The 21,249-nt window shown below is 42.7% G+C and overlaps 1 protein-coding gene across 17 annotated transcripts in view; it reads left to right on the plus strand.

The window, feature by feature from the left end:
* Positions 1–21,249, plus strand: part of Asph (aspartate beta-hydroxylase) — a 340,882-nt gene that overhangs the window by 178,262 nt on the left and 141,371 nt on the right. For all 17 annotated transcript variants that reach the window (XM_037202420.1, XM_037202409.1, XM_037202410.1 and 14 more), the window contains 2 exons: positions 3,696–3,833; positions 20,812–20,947. In XM_037202420.1, coding sequence (XP_037058315.1) covers positions 3,696–3,833; positions 20,812–20,947 — 274 coding nt within the window. The remainder of the gene's footprint in view (positions 1–3,695; positions 3,834–20,811; positions 20,948–21,249) is intronic.

Raw genomic sequence — 21,249 nt, forward strand, 5'->3', positions numbered from 1 at the left:
GTTTTGCTAGTATGGAGGAGAAAGAAAGGAAGACAAGCCATGGCAGCCCTGCAGCGGTCAAGGTCCAGGGCTCTCTAACTTCAGTCCGAGTGCTGTATTCACATCTCGTCTCATTCTCCAAGTGCCATACAGGTTCACGTGCAGTTTGAGGGCACTGCATGGAGGTCACACAGCAAGCCCCCCTTTCTCCTCTGAGCTATTTGCCTCCCAAATTCTGTCTCTGGTTCCTTTATTGCCAACTTCTGAATCAAAATTGGGGTCAGCCTTGGCTCCTCCCTCTTCTCATCCCTTCCTAAGGGCCAGTTCTAAGGAACAGGCTTCCTGGGCTCATTGGTAGTCTTTGTTCAGGCCATGTTAGTTCCCATCTCTCATCAGCCTCCTTGGTGATGGTTGTAAGAACCTGGTTGTTGCTTTTTACATTGGTTTCATTTTCTGCATGGCCACCTTAATCTCAAAACATCTGTGGTTCAAAAATAAAAGAAAGCCTTATTTCCATGCAATGTCATTTACAGTTCCACACAGGCAAGTTTCAATCCAGTGTTCTTATCAGAAGCGTGTCTCCCATTCATAGTGTACAGACACTCCAGACAGACCACTTGGGGTCCATCACTCGGGGTCCATCCATCATCACACAGATTTCTGAATCGGAATCTCTCTCTCTCTCTCTCTCTCTCTCTCTCTCTCTCTCTCCCTGTGTGTGTGTCTGTGTGTGTGTCTGTGTGTGTCTCTCTGTGTGTGTGTCTGTGTGAAGAACACATAGCAATAACTTGACAAAACTAGAAATGACGTTGATATAGAGTGCCTTTAAGAAGGTAGTCTAAGGCTGGGGATGTATCTCAGTTCCTAGACTGCTTGCCTGTTGTTTCTGTCCCCAGCACCACCTCAAGTAGTACATCCCATAATACCAGCACTCAGGAAGTAAAGGCAGGAAGATCAGAAATTCAAAGCCCATCTTCAGCTACACAGCAAGTCTGTGAGCCACCTGGGTTGCATGACCCTATTTCCTAAAGACCAAGAAAACAAAACAAAAAACAAGGGAGCTGGAGAGAGCTGGGAAGTCCTGCTGTCGACCTTACTGTTCTTTATTATGTTATAAACCTCTTGATAAATAAGAACAGAAGTGGAGGTCAGCTACACGGGTTTCTTACTTGACTGAATTTTCTACAAACTTTGGTCATTTTGTATGCTTTTTTAATCTAGCCTAATTCATTGAGCCCATTCTATAATGTAGCAGCAGAAGCAGTTTTTAAATTTCTGATCTGTCGTTGTGAGGATTTTATTTACAACAAAGGGGAAATGATATAGGAGTGCAAATTCAAGGCTCTTGTTCAATTTGTAGTGGATACTGTGAACATCAGAGCAGGCTGCACGATAGTGTGGACAGGAATTGTGAGGGCCCCGCTCGCTCGCCCAGGCATCCAGCACAGGGTAGCCTCAAACCCAGAGGAACTGTAAAAGCCTCTCCAAGTGCCTAGCACAGGACAGCCTCAAAGCCAACACCCTGAACGCTGCAGTATGAGCCACTGGTTTATCCTATAATTACTTTTTTCTCCACTATCCCATCAATATGCCTAGTCCTTCAAATGAATTACTGATGATTGAAAAATTAATGAACTACCAGACTTTAAAAAAATATCATGTTGTAATTAATAGTATTCAGTTCAACAGCAGAAGACTTTGGAAATAAAGTCCTAAATTCAAGTTAGCTGAAGCAATAATGATCAAATTAATTTCAAAGATGAGTATGATTTTCTTTTTCTTTTTCTTTCTTAATTTTTTTTTCCTGACATCAATTAGCCATTTTAACTTTCTGGTTTTAAAGAACTCTGGGCCCAAATTACATATGTTTCAAGGACAATATATAAGAAATATTAACATGTGTGCTCCTTGAGATTTTAATGAGAAAGGTAATTAAAAAAGATTCTTTTTGATGGTTTCAAAAAGTGATACAAAGAGAGTGTTTTTAACTTGTTTTGAGGAGACTCGTATTGAATTGAGCCATTAAAACCCTCAGTTTCACCTTTATAGAATGGAGATGTTTGGGGCTGTTAGAAAGATCTGACGAGGTCACTTATGTAAAAGGCAAATAATGGAGTGTTGTAGAAAACAGGAGGGCCATTGATCTACAGTGCTAAGCAAGAAAAGTTTGAAACATAATTGTTAAACATGTTCAAGTTAACAGTTTCATACACTAACTAAAATATGATTTTATTTATTTCCAAGTTTTTTTTTCATATAATAAAATTAAAAACAGAAGTTAATAGTTTCTAAGTTTAAATTTCTGTATCTGGAGTTTTACAAAGAAGGTATTGGAGCTACCATTAAATGCTTCTTTTTATTGATCAAAGCATGCATATTTAACCAGGTATGATGGTCGCACAGGCTTATAATCTCAGCAATCGGGAAGATAAGGCAAGAGGATTCCAAGGTTGAGGCTACCCTGGTCTAGGTGAAGAGACACTGTATATGAGGTGGGCAGGGACACACATTTTTAAAAAGTCAGTTCTCAGAAGAGCAAGCCTTTGACCAGATGTATTAATGGTGGAGATATAATCCAGTGGGCCACTAGAAACTCCTCTCCAAAGACAGTGGGCACGTGGGCAGGCAGCCTGGGGGAGGGCCACTTGGGGACATGTGGCAGGGCCTCATTTGGACCAGCCATATGGAGCAAGAGTCTGCTGCCAGCTGTCCATGAAGAAGCTGGTCTTAGATGCCAGTTGTATCACCAGAGCCAACCTGAAGCCATGAGTGCTGTCCCTTATTGCAGAAAACGTAGCACACTATGAATGAAAGTTTCCTATTAAAGCATCTGATATGGGCTATCATACTATTTATTGCCAACTCAATAATATTTCCTTTTTATCTATTCTGTCACCATAGGACATCAAAGAAAGTTACTATGAAAAGAAATTACTTTAGATCGTAGCAGCCCAATTCAGTGAATAGCAAGTGTATTTGAAATCATTCAAGTCATAATCCATCCCTTATAAAGAAAATATAAAAGTAAAACATACAAAATGAAAGCTAAATACAAGCATGGCCTCCTTTGGCATCCTAAGTTATGTGTCTACTCAACAAATTAGTTCTAAACTGGCTTAGATGTGTGGAAACCAAAATAGGCGGGGCATGAATCCAGAATCCAGAGCTGACAGCCTGAGAGTGGAAATGAACCTCTAGTGTTCACTTGTCCCAACAGCTTATAGAAGCTCAGTTAAACCACAGAAATTTCACCAGGTCTTATCAGGTAAGATCCGTATTTAATTATCTCAAAGTACAGATAGTCCCTGAGTTAAGATCGGCCATAAGTTTTTCAGGCTTTTCAGTTCTGTAGAGTGTGAAAGCAGTCTGTATTCAGTAAAAAACACACTTCAAATTTTGGCTTTTGAGCTCTTCCCAGGGCAGCAATATATAGCACCATTCTGTCCATGATGCTGAGCCGTGGCGGTGAGCTATGGCCCTGTCAGTCATCTGTCCAGGAGAACCAAAGGGCCCTCTGCAGCAGCTCTGGTGCAGAAGAGGGATATGCTGTGCAGTAGGGAAGGAGGTTTTCACTGTAGAGTATCTACAATGGGTCTGCAAGATGGCCCCACCACAACTCAAGGAACATCTGAATTAGCTTATGGTACTTCCTTCAATTTCGAAATAAAAATGTTTCCTCCAAAAGAGCAGTGTGAAGCAGCCTTTCTGTCTTTCAGGCTTATAAGTGGTATGAGCTTGGGCACCAGAGAGGACACTTCGCCTCTGTCTGGCAGCGTTCCCTCTACAATGTGAATGGCCTAAAGGCTCAGCCGTGGTGGACACCCAGGGAGACTGGCTACACGGAGCTGGTGAAGGTGAGTGTTAGCTCCGCAGCAGCCCACTCAGCCTGCTTCTTGCTGAAGCCACACGTTGTGGAAGGGATGTTAGAGAAAAGGTGTTTTCTTTCTTTCTTTTTTGTTTGTCTGTTTTTCTAGACAGGGTTTTTTCTGTGTAACAACCCTGGCTGTCCTGGAACTTGCTTTGTAGCCTTGAACTTACAGAGATCCACCTGCCCCTACCTCCTGAGTGCTGGGATTAAAGGTGTGCACAACCACACCTTTATTTTATTTTATTTATGGTATTTTATTTCTAGTAAATAATCTTCTTCTAGTTGAAGTTTCTTGAGCCAGGCCTCCATCATCTGTACCTCTTTCAACATTTCTGCCTTTCAAGCACCCAATGCAAGCTGGTTAAACTTTGAACATGTACAGACCTCTTCTAACCCAAAGCTCTAAAATCTTTTCACAGTCTTTCCCAAAACAACATGGTCACATTCATCACAACAGTACCCCATGTCCTTGGTATCAATTCCTGTCCTACTCTGCTTTCTATAACTGTGACCAAAACCCACTTGGGAGGGAAGGGCTGTTTCGGCTTGTAGTTACAGTCCATCATCAAGGGAAGCCAGGGCAGGACTCAAGGCAGGGACGTGGAGGTAGAAAATGAAGCAGAGACCATGGAGATGTGCTGCTTTTTGGGTTGCTCTTCACGGCTGCTCAACCCACTTTATTATACATCCCAGGACCACCTCTCCAAGGGTGAGACTGCCCACAGTGGTCTGGATCCTCCTCCATAAATCATTAATTAAAAAAAAATGCTCCCACCCATATGCCCAAGGGCCAATCTGATAAAGGCAACTCTTCAAGTAGGGATCCCTCCTTCCAGGTGACTTTAACAACTTGGTTTTTCGAGACAGCGTTTCTCTGTGTAGCTTTGCACCTTTTCCTGGAACTCACTTGGTAGCCCAGGCTGGCCTCGAACTCACAGAGATCCACCTGCCTCTGCCTCCCGAGTGCTGGGATTAAAGGCGTGCGCCACCACCGCCCGGCTGACTTTAACAACTTAATAGCTATAAAACATGGGAATGTTTTACATCAGTAGATTAAATCTAAATTTAAAGATGATGTGTGATTTTGGTAGAGATTGGTGAGCTTATGTTTATTTTAGGTTAAGTGTATTCATAGGCACATTAATAAAATGAGAATAGGGAGGAAGTGTAAGGCCAAGAAACCTTATTCCTAACTGTCTCACCCATGACAAATTAAATTGATTTACTAACAGTTTCTATGTTTTATATTTCAAATGGAAAAAAAAAACTTACGTTATTGGTCAGATGGGCTTCCCTGTTTTGGCCTCAGCAGTTTGTAGAAGATGTGTTTTAAATTAGTCACATTTTTGTGTAAAAAGCACCTAGAATGCAATGCCTTTGAGATTGACTAATGATGAATTTCATCTGCTTGGGAGGAAGAGCTTCAGCATGCTCAATGTACTTATGAAACAGGCCATGTTTGACTGTTCTTACTCTTATAACTGCATATTTATAACATGCACCCTGGTCAGCTTTCCCCCTCAGGCTCTTTGCACTTTGTAGATTGGAAAACAGTCAGGCAATGATGTATGCAGATTCTTTTAGGATGTCCACATCCAAGCAGAAGGAATACAAGAAGACCTTGATGAATCTGCAGCTCTTAGTGTGAGCTGCCATGTTAATTTTCCTTGTAAGAGTCCCTCTCTCGGAGCACATGCCGGGCTCTGCTGATTCTCCTGCATCATTCACATTTCCTGGACTCTTGGAAGCCGGGTTACCTGCTGTAGCTTTCAGGGTGTTTTCAAATTCAAGGAACAGAAATGAAACCCAATGATTGCTTCAGCAAGGGGGAGCCTGATTGATTCTCATACTGAAAGCTCGGTCTGAGAACAGATGTCATCGGTGGAATAAGGTTTCTCTCCTTACACTTCCTCTCTGGCCAGCTCCGCGCTGGCTGTGAAATAGCCACCAGCAGCACTGGGACTGGAGCTGGGAAGAGTTAAAATGCCTTGGGCCACCACACAAGCACTGGAGACTTCCGGCAGACCCCTCCTTTTTTGATGAGCACTGCTACAGGGGTACTCACAGTTACTAGGAGCCTGAGACACTAGGTTGCTGGCAGCAGACTTCCTGGAGGAGAGAGAGTAGGCTTCACCACCAACCCAGGACAGTAGCCTGTGACTGTGACATTGTCCTCAAGCCAACAGAGACACCTCAGGGGTTTTCCTCTGAAGGGAGTGGCTTACCTGGAGGCGGGGGTGGGGTCGGGGTGGGAGGGTAGATGCAGGGTACTATTGGGGAAGGGGGGTGGAGGTGAGTAGATACAGGGTACTGTTGGGAAAGGGGGCTGGAGGTGAGTAGATGCAGGGTACTGTTGGGAAAGGGGGCTGGAGGTGAGTAGATACAGGGTACTGTTGGGGAAGTGGGTGGAGGTAAGTGTAGATGCAGGGTACTGTTGGGAAAGGGGGGTGGAGGTGGGTGTAGATGCAGGGACTGTTGGGAAAGGGGGGTGGAGGTGAGTAGATGCAGGGTACTGTTGGGAAAGGGGGGGTGGAGGTAGGTGTAGATGCAGGGTACTGTTGGGAAAGGGGGTGGAGGTGGGTGTAGATGCAGGGACTGTTGGGAAAGGCAGCCCACAGTGCTTGGTGTCCTTGGTGTCTCTGGCATGTGCATGAATGCCTAGATTTTTTTCTCTATTTTTTTCTTTCATTTTTGTCATTAATTTTTAAAGCTACCTTCACTTTTTTGGTTTATCTGCTATGAAAATGTTGACTAAAGTTATACTACCCAAATAGACTTCTCACTTTGTGGTCTATACCCAACTATATTAATATTCATTGTAAAAATTTGTATACCATGTGAACTGCTTTCTGTGCCTTTCTACAGATGGTTTTAGCCAGTGTCTTGGTCCATGCTGTAACAAAATCCCACAAACAGAATGTCTTAACAGCAACAGCATGGATTTAGTTTTCAAGACTCTTATGTCTGGGAAGTCTAAGCTGAAGACAGCAGTAGATGGTGTCTGGTAAGAGCTTGCTTCCTGGTTCACAGATGGCGCCTCCTCACTGGGTCTTCATATAGCAGAAAAGGCACCATTCTATCAGTACGTTACTAAAACCGTGCTTGTATTAAGATTTTAAATAATGTGTTAACATCCACTAGGCTAAAAAAAAGACTTTAACAAGTGTTGGTGTATATATGGAGAAACTGAAAGCTTGAACACTTCAGATGAGAATAGGAAATACTAAACCCCACTGAATTACAAAAGCTAACAGTAAATTGTGTGGGATGTGAAGTAGAGCTGAATAATCTGTTTAAAACACGTAACATTGTAATAGTGTGTAGTAGTTCAAACACAAAGAAAGCAGGTGTCTGCAGAATGATGAAGGACCTAACCATCATCATCAAAGCAAAATGGTGCCGTAGTTTAAAGCGTGCACTCCACAACCACACTGCCTGCTTAGATGTTCCAGTCACTCCACTAGCTGTGTGACACTGACTCTGGCCTCTGTATTTCCGTTTGGTTATCTGCAAAATGCATGGTGTTGATTCTACCTGTGTTCTGAAGACTTAATAAGCAGGCGTGCTGAATAAGCATTAGTTATTGTTATTGTGATGGATGTAATTTTAATTACATGATTTTGTGAATTTCTATAACTGTAAAATTAATTTTGAAGTATCCTTTATTATTTGAATAATAATGTAATAATTAACAGCCACTGAATGCTTTCTACCAGCCATCAATGTGCTGAGCCCTTTTATGTAATATCTCTAATCTAATCTTTACAGCAGCTCTAAAAAGTTATTACCCACTTAGATATGAGTGAAATAAAGATGAGAAAAGTTAAGACACTTGCTTAAGTTATTCCGTCTTTAATGATATCAGGACTGGGACTTTAGTCCAGGCATCTTTACTCTGAAGTCAATGTCCTCCCTTGTGCCCTACAATGGCCTTCAGAGTTATTGGAGTTTGCTCTTAGGTCATATGTTCTTTTTTTCTTCTCCAAGTATTTATTTCATAATTGCATTTAACTGAGCTTCTGGGTTTCAGCACTTGCCTGATTCAAGCTCAGCTTTATTTAAGAAGTGAAGCAGAGCCTGGGTGTGTAGTCAGAGGCCTTTCTCTGTCCCACCCCATCCGGCGGACGCTTTAAATAATCACTCAGAAGCTTAATATTATTTATAAATGCTTATCCTATTGTTCAGGCTTATTACTAACTAGCTCTTACAACAAATTTTCCCATTTCTGTTAATCTATATTTTGCTACGTGGCTGTGGTGTTACTAATCTGCTGGCATCTTGTTCCTTGGGCAGCTGGATGGCCTCTCGGACTCTGCCTTTCTTTCTCTTTGTATTCAGTTTGGCTTTCCTGCCTAGCTATATTCTGTCCTGCCATAGGCCAAAGCAGCCTTATTCATCAACCAATAAGAGCAACACATATTTGCAGCATACAGGACATCCTGCATCATGGGTGTCCATCTGGGAGTCCAGCAGCATGGAATCTCAGCGTGGGTGACATCTGGCAGCTCAGTTCTATGGGATGCTATTTTACTTTGCTACCTTAACTTGCAACAATATTAGTATCACACATCAAATGACCTTTTATAAAGAAAGCCATTTCAGGGCAACTGCCACCAGTAATGACTGAATGCTGAGGAACCACAGGGTTCATCACTATTTAGTCGCCAAACACACACCAAGATAGTCTTCCATTTCCAAATTCCAGCAAAATCTGGGTCATTGTCCAGTCACTGATATCTTGAAATGGAAACCTTCCAGGTATGGTGGCTGTGACATTTGAACAAAATGCTTTCAAAATAATTTTTCTCTTCCTTCCTTCCTTCCTTCCTTCCTTCCTTCCTTCCTTCCTTCCTTCCTTCCTTCCTTCCTCCCTCCCTCCCTCCCTCCCTCCCTCCCTCCCTCCCTCCCTCCCTCTCTCTCTCTCTCTCTCTCTCTCTCTCTCTCTTTCTCCCCCTCCCTCCCTCCCTCCCTTTCTTCCTTTCTTTTTTTTTTTGTTTTATTTTTTTGAGACAGGGTTTCTCTGTGTAGCTTTGGAGCCTTTCCTGGATCTTCCTCTATAGACCAGGCTGGCCTCGAACTCACAGAGATCTGCCTGCCTCTACCTCCCGAGTGTCAAAATAATTTCTTAGAGTGTGTGTACATCCCTTGAGTGACTTGCATTATCTCCCAGTATGTCTTCATTCAGGATGCTCAATGTGCCCAGAGGCAGAGAGTGAGGTTTTGGGATGTGGAGGATAGCTGAATAATCTATATTGATGCTGTGGGATGAGGCTGAGTGAAGCTTTGTCAAGTTCTTGCCATTCCCCTTCCTTGTGCAGCTTATAATTGAGCAGCTCTGGCACCGAGGTTATAAACCAAGACGGAAGAAACAGAAAAGTGGTGCAGTGGTACTTTCTCTTTGGGGTCTATTTTCAGAAACAGTAGGTAGGTGGTTGTATCAATTCACAAATACCAGAGTGCCGAGTTCCTGGGAGATAGTTAACTTAGAAGTTGATTGAAGAAATGGAAGGTTGAAAACAGAAATTATTAATTGTATAAGAAGAACCATCACACCTTGAGAACTCCGCTCTCCCGAGGTTAGCATTTTGATCAGCAGCGCTAGTCTGTGGCCAGTTTAGATGCAAACACCTATGCATAGAAGTCATTGTAGCACATTCAAAACCCAGAGGTTGAAGTGTCTGCCGGTATTTCTTTCCTCTGATGCTTACCTCCTTGCATTGGGCACTAGGAGAAAAAAACAAATTCCTGCATTGTCCCTGAGCCTCTCAGGCTGGCTGCTCTGATGTCACAAGCAAACAGCATGTGGGAGAAGCCGCCTTCCCTCACACTGTGGTTTTATTTCAGCTGGAGAAGGTCCCAGCAGCACGAGGCCAGGGGAGTGCAAAAGAGTGATTGATTAGAGCGTCACTCTTATCCAGTTCCCTTAGATGCTGCTCTTTTTAAGAGTTCCATTGTGTATGAATGACTTCACCTGGACAAAAAGAGGAATTAACCAGTAATTATTATGGTAGGGCTTCAACAGTTCTTTCTCTGTGATTAAGTATTTGAATGTTTTCAGTGAACTTGAACTTTGAAATGAAATGGACTGAGGAAGCAAAAGATGTCAGATGTACTGTGGAATTAAGCTACAAATTAAGAGGATTAGTAATTTTACATAAAAATCAGTGCTGAGCTGTAAAGAAGCATCCAAAGCAATTCCTTAAGATTTACATAATAGTTGAGTCTTACTGTTTTAAGGCACACTTCAAACTTTTTGGACTTCGGTGATATCTTCACTGCAAATGCAATAAAACCGAGCTGAGGTGAATGAGTGACTGAGGCCTGTGTGCTTAAAGGGGACCTTGCAGGAGGACCCCACTGTTGCAGGCGGGCACGTGTTTGCAGTCTGTTCGCACACTGGGCAAGTACCGGCATCCAGTTGAGACTGCTTCTCTCTAAATTTAAAATAATTGCATCAGTTTCTCCTCTCCTGCAAGGTTTTGTTCAGACTCAAAACAAGGAAACCCACCCCCTCAGATGTTCCTGTGTGCCGTTTAGATGCTGAGACAGAGAGCTGTAGGGAAGAGGCCTGCCTCCTAAAGTCTAGGACTAGGCTTAACCGTAGCTCCTAATACCCCAACTGAAGAGTCAAGTAGGAGTGAGATGCAGAGATTTAATCTGTACTCACTGGGAAGAAGAACAGAAAGGGGGTCCAGGTTTCCAAGTTTATCCTCAGAGTCCTTACGTGAGCTTTGGATAGACACTTCTTGGGTGATTTACATGCCTATGTTGAGGGGTAAGCTGTGGCCCGGTGTTAAGGAGACAGCCTGGCTTTCATCCTGCCTCATTCACTTTGTAGGCCCAAGTGAGAAATCTGTTCTCTTTAGTAAAAGCTGCTTCTAATGGCCTTTTTAAGATCATCATCTATAAACCAAGTATGACAAAGAACAAAATACCACATACTCTGTTGAGTTAAGCTGAAAAGCCATTTTTCTTTCTCAAAGTAAAATAAGTGAGTTTTCAATATTTGTCAACATAGAAAACAAATTGGCTTTATTGCCAAAGCTTTTGAGGAACTCGCAGTGCAGTGTTTGATATTTCTGAATGATTGTCTATGGTTCATAGTCCATTTAGGCTTAAAAATGCTTTCACCCAGTAGTTCCTGGTCTGTGGCTTCACGTGCACATGTGCAGATCAGTGTCTGAAGTGTGCATGTGCCCATGCATTTGTTTATGGGTCACTTCTAAGTTCCTGGAGCCCTCAGCTAGGGATATTTCTTCTGGCAAATGCAAAGGTCCAAAGACCAAACAACAATAAAACTGTGACCCTAGGGCCTTCGGGAGCCTGCCTGGCAAACCGACTTCACTAAAATAACCAACCAAGGACAGCAGCTGAGTATAAATTAGGCTTGCAGAAGGCTGCACTCCTGTCTCTAGTGACAATTCAGAAAGCTGGACAGTGACTTCTGTAATGTTAGCCCAAATGGTGGGAGTCTGATTTACGAATAACACTTTCCTGTCCATGGCTCCAACTTAACCAGAAGAGGCCAAGAAGGCACCTTGCTGGTCGTATCTTCCACGGTCTGACTCTCTGCTAACTCAGAAAAAGCAACTTCTGCCGTTTTCGTTTGAGTGGTCTTGATTTATTTTCACAATAAGAAATGATAGCTGTTCTCTTTTATCTTTATATTCAAGCTTAGAAAAACAGAGAGCTGGTCAGAATGCATTAGGGCCAGCAGGAAATTGTTTCTTTGATCTGCAGAGGTTTTATTAAAATCATTGCACAGAGAATTCACTGTGAGACTCTATCCTCACTCTGTGGCCTATGGTCCATTCTATTACCTCAGCTCTGTTCTCCCCAGCCCGGGAGCGGGGGCGGGGTGCAATGCCTCCATGTTGATGCTGTTTCTAAAGCCTGGCACATCATTGCTGAGGGCTTAGCATGCTAAGATTTAAGACAATTGCTTTTATCTCAGAAAAGGCATATAACTCCTAAAATAAGGTAATCGCCACTGCAGAATAAGTTATGTAATTCCTAATATTCCTAATAAGCATATTCCTAGAAAGTTAAGTAAGTTTTGGTCTATAATATATGAGTGTGCCATGGTTATCAATTTTTTCTAACTTCAGCTAAATGCACAGATGCCTACCCATCCCTTTGACCACTTCTTTTAATTTACTACTAGAACCTGTCAAAGTACCTGAGACCACAAGAACTTTCTCAGCTCTCTGCTTTTTCAGTTTTTCCAAACAGTTACTCTGAGCTCTGTGAGTTCTTGTATTATGTTTTTCTGCGGATTAAAAACATAACTTTTCGCCAGGCAGTGGTGGCGCACGCCTTTAATCCCAGCACTCGGGAGGCAGAGACAGGCGGATCTCTGTGAGTTCGAGGCCAGCCTGGACTACCAAGTGAATTCCAGGAAAGGCGCAAAGCTACACAAGAGAAACCCTGTCTCGAAAAACCAAAAAAAAAAAAACAAAAAAACAAAAACAAAAACATAACTTTTCTTTTTTCTAGAGAAGGATCTCACTATGTAGACCAGGCTGGCCTGGAACTCAGAAATATGCCTGCTCCTACCTTTGCAGTAGTAGGATTAAGGGTGTGCATCAACACACACTGCAAAATATAACTTCTCCCCCCTTCCTCCATGACTTTTATTTGTAACAATGTATTCATCCTCTTGTTGATGCGGAGTTATCTAGGGTCCCGCATCTGCTCTTTGCTTTCCCGGCTAGAGCAGGTTCTAACTTGAACGTGTTTCACTGTGGTGGCTGAATTACATCTCTCTCCCCAATTCATGTGTTGAAGTGCTAACCAAAAGTACCTCCCAATGTAATGATATTTGAAGGTAGGACCCTTAGAGAGGCGAGTCAATTAAGAACAGGCCATTGAGGAGGGCCCTAACCCAGTCTAAATGGAGCCTTTCTCAGAGGATGGAATGTAACCCAGAGGTGCATGCCTTCAGAAGACAGACCATGTGGGGACCCAGTGAGAGGACAAGATAGGAGGTTTCCATGTGGCTTTTCAAAGGGCCCTTAGTGCCAGTTGTCCCTCCCCATAGTCTTCTCAGAGACTTTTGAAAGAAGCTTTTAAAATGAAGACCCTGGGGCAGTAAGTAAGTGCCCCAGAATCACAGCTGATTGATAGGTGGCAGAATGAAATTTGCAAAGTAAGCAGTCTATCTGAGAAACAAGGAAGAGAGGGGGGAGGGATGGGGAGGAGGAAGAAGAGGAGATGGAGATGGAGATGGTGGTGTATGCCTAAAAGGCATCAGGTGTCCAAGAGGAGCACTAAAACAGCATAAGGCAGGGATGCTTTTAAATTATAAAAAAGACCTTGGTCTTTGCACTGATATCCTGGTATGACTTCAAAAGCAAGAGGCCCAAAAAGCCCAAACTGGAGCAATGGGATCGCATTAAACTTCCGCATAGTGGAAGCAATCAATAAAAGGAAAAGGCAACCTTTTCACAGAACGTGAAAACGTACTTGCAAAGTCAACGTATAATGAAAATTTCACATATAAAATATATGAGGACTCGGTGCACCTCCAAGGCAAATATTCTGATTTAGAGTGGTTAGGACATTCTTCCGAAGAATGTGTACAAATGACCAACAGGTGTGTGAAAAGTGGGCAACATCATTAGTCAAAGGGAAGAAAAAGCAAAACCTCAGTGACACGTTGCGTCACGCCTGATAAATGAGAACAAGTGCTGGCAAGGAGGCAAAAACTTTCTCAGGCATCGATGGTGGGAAATAAGTTGGTATCGCTGTCATGGAAAACAGTGGGAGACTTTTTCACAAAACAACTTAGAGCACTATGATATGAGGCAGCCATCATGCTTTTGGGGATATAATCCAGAGAAAGAGATATCTGCATCTGAGCCTCCCCACTACGTCTACCCCAAGCCATTGTAGTATTATTCACAATATTCCAACATACAACAATACTCTGCCTATCTACCAACATAATGACTTGGTAAATATGCCCAGGAGAACACTGCTTGGCCTTTGAAAAGGAGCCATTTCCATTTGCAACAACATCAGTGGTCCTGAAGGGTTTAAAAGGCAGGCGTAGAAAAATAAATTCTGTGTGATCGTATATGTGAACTCTGGAAGTCAAAACGAGAATAGCAAAGAATTGGACACTCAGTGGTTGTCATGAGCTGGGAGAAGAGAGAGTAGGGAGGTGTTGGTCCAGTGGCACAAACTCTTGAGTCACAAGGGGAGCAACTCGATGTGTTGTAGCATGCAGAATGGATGGGGAAGGATGTGGTCATGGAAGGATTGTGGACAAGACAATCTTCACGAAATATACAAATAAAAACTATCATATCATACACACTGAACCTACTTAGCCTTTGCCAAGTGAACATTCTAAGGTAAAAGTGAGATTCCAATCACATTGGATAACAAGAAAAACTACAAAAAGAAATGCACCAGGCTTTCTCTTTTTAGGCCACCAACCATCTTCCAAATCATGACACGGAGACTTATTAGTTTTGAACGCTTGGCCTACCTTAGGTTCCTTTCTGGCTAGTACTTTTGACTGAAATGAATCCATTTGTCTACCTTTTGCCTCGGGGCGTTTTTACTTTCTTTCCTTCTGCACGTCTTACTTTCACTGCTTCTCTTGTCTGCCGGCCCTGGGCGTCTCCTTCATTCTCCAGTCCTCCGCCTTCTCTCCTATGTCTAGATTTCTCCTCCTGTTTATTCTCTTTCCCTGCCCGCCCCGCCTAGCTTTTCCCTGCCTAGCTGTTGGCTATTTAGCTCTTTATTAGACCAATCAGGTGCCTTAGGCAGGCAAGGTAAAACAGCAGCACATCTTTACATAATTAAACAAATACAGCATAAACAAATGTAACATAACTTTACACAGTGTAAGTAATATTCCACACCATAAACAAATGTAACATATCTTTGCCCAGTTAAAATTATATGCCAGGACAAAAAATGATTAGTTACCAAACACTGTACATTGTACATAGTCTAGCCTTGAATCAGGGTCAGCACACCCTCAGATATTTTCAGGCATGCAGTTTTACCTGTGGTGTGTTCTCTCAAGAACAGTAGGCTAGGAATAATGACCAGCCTAGCACTGACCCCAGGTCAAGCAAGGACTCAGAAGCCTGGCAGCAGCTGGTGTGGCTCACACCATGAAAGTGGCCTGTGGGATAATTACCGTGGAAAAGGAAGAATTCTATGAGGTTTTTGACAAAATGTGGAATCCTGCACCCCAAATGCCTGGAGATAGAAGTGTTTCAGAGTCAGCTTTGGGGTTGTTATAATGAGATGTCTTGGGGACAGGAGCACAGGGTTCATTTGTGCTTCAGATGCACTTGCACCCATAGGCCGAAGGTAACCTTATACAATACTTTGCAGAATTTTGCACATGAAACAAAGTTGTGTGGTATGTTATTTTCTACTTGTCATTGCTCATAAAGCTCCAGAATTTGACACCTTTGGGGTTTCAGGTGATTGGAGTAGGCACACTCACCTGTGGCATTAAGAGATGTTATAGCTACTTTTTTCAGAAACAATAAAGTGATTGGACACATACTTTAGAAAACTAAGCCACCGAAGGAAAATGAATTGTGATCATTACAATTCAAGTATGAATGATACATCATTGTCATAATATTATAAAACCTGAATGTGAATTTACCCAGGTGTGTGATAGATCTGTGAAATTAATGATCACCATGTTGAAAAAGAGAAAGCCATCAAATTTTTAAGCGGCTAAGCTTCCCTCATAGGTGAGTGATAGTGTATATAATTCATAATCAAGAATAGTAATGTACACATCTTATTTAGATATGAGCAGGCAAAGGAACATTTAAAAGAATGAACTATGAGTGGATCAGGGTGTGGAGAGACCATCATGTTCATTGTAAGACCTGTTGTAATAGCTGACTAGTTAACAAGCATGGACTTTTTTTCATGAAGTGAAAAGTTGGTGAAGAGAATAGTGAAAATGAGTTTGGCTTCAGTTTGTCCTCAAAAGAAAGATTTTTTTTTTTTGGAGGGAGGATCCAAAAAATATAACCCATGGTTTATGCCACTTTGCTGTGACCCTAGCTTCAAAAGAAAGACTTTGCAGAAGTCAGTTTTGAAGAGCATAAAGAAGAGGACTTGAAAACAGTTGGATTTTGGGAAGGGCTATTGGGTGGGTAGAGCAGCCTCGAGGAAGCTGCTGGGACAGGTCGGATGGAGCATTAGGCGGAAGCGGACCTGGCACACTGCAATTAGAAGTGCCTGAGATTCGAAGTCTATTTGTAGATGAGGAGAGAGATGAAGGTAGCTGAGTTTTCTCAAAAGGTAGTGTAGATCTAAGGTTTATGAAGCCAGGTAGCCCTGTAATGACAGACCTCTATGCTAAAAAATCCATATAGCTATAAGAAGCAACATGCATCCAAATGGGCTGGCTTCCTAGAAACCAGCTCAGATATACAGATCACTTAATTTCTCTTTCTGGTTTTATCAAATGGATGAATTCAGGACCAAAGAGATCATATTTCAAAAGAAGCCTTGCACCTTTAATCCCATGCAGAGGCATGTGGATCTCTGTGAGTTTGAGAGTTCGAGGCCAGCCTAGTCTACAGAAGAAGTTCAAAGGAGACTTGAAAAATGTGTAGGCATTGCTCCGTCTGTGTCCAAGTTTCTGCTGTAATTAAAAAAAAAAATTCTGTGTGTCTCAGACAACTGTGGAGAAGATGCACATTGTCTCTTTTACTCTCTTACTATGTACCCCCCCCACACACACACATACACAGACACACACAGACACACCCTGCCGTGGTCTGGATGCCGTGTCTTTGCTGTGTCCGTATGTTGAACCTGATTCCCATGTTGAAGGCATTCCGAAGTAGGAATTTTGAAAAGAGATTCGATCATGAAGCTGGGCACTTACAGTTCTCCTGCTTACCCTGTGCAGTCTTTGTGAGATTTCAGGTGAAAAGCACCGTGATGACATAGCTCTTCTGCAGACACCAAATCCTCTGAGTCCTTGATCTGGGACTTGAGTGCCCAGAAATAAAAACTAGATTTCTGTTATTCACAAGCCACTCAGTCAGTGGTATGTGCTGTACCCACAAAACTGACTAGCACACGTGCACTCAGTGTAAATAGGTTTGAGTTTTGTGTCCTTTTTTCCTTGGGATAATATAGTTAAAAGTTTTTCCATGCCTGTGTGAACCACTGTGCATGGGAGCCTATGTCAGCCCCGATTCCTGGGGGCTCTGGGGGACAAGCTAATGCTTACCACAGTATAGTTTCTGTGCCAACGTGAGACCCTCTTTCTTTCCATGGGTGCCTTAGGCATGTTTTTGAGGAGGAGACAGAGTGAGACTTTCGGGTACTGGCTCTGCTGGGCCCAGGCCTGCAGGCTGCCGGCTCAGTAACCACTCCTAGAGTTATTTTGTGTTCCCTGAGGAGAAAACCTTCCCCTAAAGCAACAGTAGAGATCTTGCCAGCCATTAATTTCTGTGACAGAGTATTGAACTCAAAAGAGAAAATAACAAGTTGATGTTCTCCAATGGAAATAAATAGAAATCTCTGTAGCTCTTGATTGGTCTTGGCAGTCTGCAAAGGAACACAACCAATAGAATATACATATGATTAGAGTGTGATTTATTAGATGACCAGAGGCTGGTTAGTGTCACATTGGCTGGCTGCAGCCTGGGGAGCTGAGGAAAGCAATACCTGCTGCTCGGTGCTAGAAGCCGGAAGAACAAACAGGATGCAGCTGTGTGGGAGGCTGCGGTCTAAGCCCCTAGCTCAAGTTGCTGGTGAAAATGAATTCAAAGGCCGGAGTCTGGTGTCCAGTGTCATTGGCAGCAGCGGGAGCAAGCCTCACACACTGAGAAGTATAGTCTCGGAAAAAGAGAGAGGGAGGGAGGAAAGGGAAGGGAAGGGAAGGGAAGGGAGAGGAGGGGAAGGGAGGAGAGGGGGGAGGGAGGGAGGGAGGGGAGGAAGAGGGAGGAAGGAAATGACTTGTATGCGTCCTTCTTCACACACAGGTAAAAATAATTAATTAATTAAAAACACAAGAGGAAAAAAAATCATTACTACCATGGAAAAGTACCTTGGCAACATTTCCCACAGAGGCTGAGGGTGAAGGTGCAGGGCTGACATTTTATATAAAAAGACAGCCTGTTCTTCAGTAGAAAATTTAAATTATATTGAGTGATGCAATCACTTTAACATTTTCTCCTAGGACTTTGTGCCCTATTTTAGTAACAAAAGATCAGCTGTTCCCAACGATGCCCTTAAAATCAGCTTTCAAAAGAAATAGAAGGGATTTCTAAAATCCTGGGGGTGGGGGAAAGAAAAGGCTTGCCCTTATAAGGCTCCAATAACATCATTTGGAGAGTAATTTCATGTGTTAGAGAGGTAATTCTCTCCTTGTCTATGTGACAGATTCACAAGAATCTAACAGATTTATCTAGCAACTTGAACAAGCTACAATAACACCAAGGAGTGTGGCAATTTAGGTACGTTCAGGACGTGCGCGGACTGCAAAGTCCTGGAGTGAACTTTTTCTTCTTTCTCAGAATTCTTAACAAAATCATCCTATTCTCTCACTCTGGGAACCTACCACAGCAAAGACTTTTGAGTCTCCCTTTATTGGAAGTGCCCTTTGACTTCCTAGCTCTGAACTGCTGGCTTGGGATGAATAAATAGGAGAAATGGTTGTTGGACTGTGTTGAACAAGGACAGGTGATTGACACTCGTCCACCCAGGCGTCTGGAGGAGGAAGTACGCAGGTTGAAGGGAGGTGGTGACGGGTCTCTCAGAAACAGAATGATGAAAGCATTCTCTAATCAAAATCTCTTGCCCTGCAGTATTTTAAGAGCCCTCATGTGTTTGCATGATATAAAAATGCTCACTGGTGTTAAAAGAGAGGATGGCGAATCTAGCCTTCCAGATCTCAGTTGGCCTTATTGGTGATTCCAGAATTGGGCAGCAGTCTGCATTCAACTTCTGAGAATTCTCTGCCCTAGGAGCTGATTGTATTTATAGCCAGAGAAAAGGAAGTGAATTTCAAAAAGTGGAAGCAAGGCAAGTAGCCGTATTGGTTGCAGCTTGAGTCTGTCCTATTTAAATGTGCCTTAACAGTTGGCATCTGGTGATTGGCTGAGAGTCGCCAAGGTGCTCCCAGAGTAGGTTACAACCTGTTTACATATCAAATTTCAGTGCACAGTATATGAGGAAATGCTTGAGGCAGTTTGAAATTATGTATGAGGTAGCAGCTTCATGCTGGGAATGTTTTGTTAGGTGGTGGGTTTTTTGGGATTTTTTTTTTATTTTTATTTTTTTTTTAGTTTTTTACTTGTTCAGTCATCCTGATTTAATCACATTTTTTTCACTACATTAAATCATGAATCCATAGAACATAGGTTGGTAAAAAAAAAATTTTATCCTATCTTTTGACTCTTTTTACCCAACAGTAGGTCATTTTTCTTGATTAACTGTAAAGATAGACTACTGTTCACGAGACAGAACAATCCACTTCCAGAAAGCACTCACTGTTTGCACACTGTGTGTGGAAATGTTGCTGTTTGTGCTGTTACTTCCAGTGTCCTGCTTGCTAATAAGCCACCCACGATGTGGTATGCCTGACCCCGGATTCTTGATGAAACCCAGATAGTGCGTTCCTGCTTGTCCATGCTACCGTATTCTCTTCTTCCATCTGCTCTTTGTGGAACACAGAACAATAAATTTCCGTCCCTAAACCCTGGTTTCCCTCTTTACCTCCATGATGCTCTGCAGACTCACCCCTGCCTGCTTCTACCCACTGTTCCCACCATCACTCCTGTCCCCGGGAACAGCACAGTGTGATGTGACAACAGCCAGCGGGTCTGAATCTGTCCATATCAAGCCCCAGCTGAGGCTAAAGCAGCCTCGTGAGGATATGTTTGTTTGGCTGAATTCTAAACATATTTGTGTTTTGTTGCTAACTTTGCACTTTGCATCCCACTCCAGTGGCCAGTTTCCCAATACCCTTAAATGTGTGACTACTGTTTGCCTCATCAAATGGCATCACTATAAGGAACTCCATTGAAATTAAGTCTGTGGTCTGTATTCCAGTGTGGATGCTGGAGTCCTGTGGAACATAGTCATTGCACTATCAACAAGATCAATGTTTTCCTTAGATTGGAGAGAGAGAGAGGACAAAGAGAGAGAAAGGAAGGGAGGTGAGGATGAGGGAGGAGACTTTAGGCAAGTCAACACAAATAATTAGAGTGAAAGTGATTTTCATAGTTTATGAGACTAGGTTTATTCTTTCATTTTTATTTTATGTACTGGTGTGTGTGTGTTTTCTCTGCAAGTATATGTTTGTACTACATGTCTGCCTCATGCCCATAGAGGGCATGGGAAATCCTGGAACTTGAGTTAAAGACAGTTGTGATGTTAATCCTGAGATTCGCAGAAAAAAACCAGTTCCACCATCTTGGCAAATTAAAGCAAGTTTTTATTAGAATTGTATATACCAGCTAAGATGGAATTTGGCCAGAACCACTCCCTGGAACTATCAGCTTAGTGGCCCCCAGAGGTGTTGTCCTGGCTTTTATGGACAAAATCCATAGTTCACTGTACTTTCCCATGAGGCTTTGCTGTTATTTTTAAGAACTACAACTCCCAGCATTCCAGGAAATTACCTGGTCCTTGGGCAGGTGGGGCTTACGGGTTAATTTAAGGTAGAACAGTGAACCTTGTGAGTTCAGGGAACAAAACCCTGGTCTTCTGCAAGAGGAGCTAGCAAGTGCTCTTATCAAATAATAAGGTGCCTTCCCATCTCATTTCCCTCCCTCCCTCTTACTCTCTTAATATACCCAAGAAGAGGTTCCAAAGAAATTAAAATAAGCAATCTAAATGTAAGCAAGAATTGTATTTCTTTCTTAAACAAATAAGAAAACTGAAAGTCATTATGAGATGTTCTGCGAGGCATATATTTCATCTCAGTGAAACTCAAATCTTCCTTGAAGTCTTTAGAGAGAAACTGGAAGTTAATCCGTGATGAAGGCCTCATGGTGATGGATAAAGCCAAGGGTCTCTTCCTGCCTGAGGATGAAAACCTTCGGGAGAAGGGGGACTGGAGCCAGTTCACACTGTGGCAGCAAGGTGAGCCCGTGGCTTCTAGATTTTCTTCTGCATGTACTGACCAGGTGACAAGGGGTAGGAATCTTCTGCTGACAAGACAGCCCGTGAAACCATGGGTTTTGATATGCACTCATTGTTTTTAAACATATGCCGTATTTGTGTGTACACGTATGTGTGTTTGGATAAATATAAGTGTTTTCAATTGTCCTTGTCTTCTCTGTTAGAGTGCACTGCTGACTGGTCCTCTACTGTGTATGTGTGCCTGGAAAGCCCACCATGTCTCTCACTGTCCTAGAAAGGAGTGTCTCTGGTCTGCATTTGTT

This window comes from Peromyscus leucopus, chromosome 2 (assembly GCF_004664715.2).
Source record: "Peromyscus leucopus breed LL Stock chromosome 2, UCI_PerLeu_2.1, whole genome shotgun sequence".
In the NCBI taxonomy this organism is placed as follows: Eukaryota; Metazoa; Chordata; class Mammalia; order Rodentia; family Cricetidae; genus Peromyscus; species Peromyscus leucopus.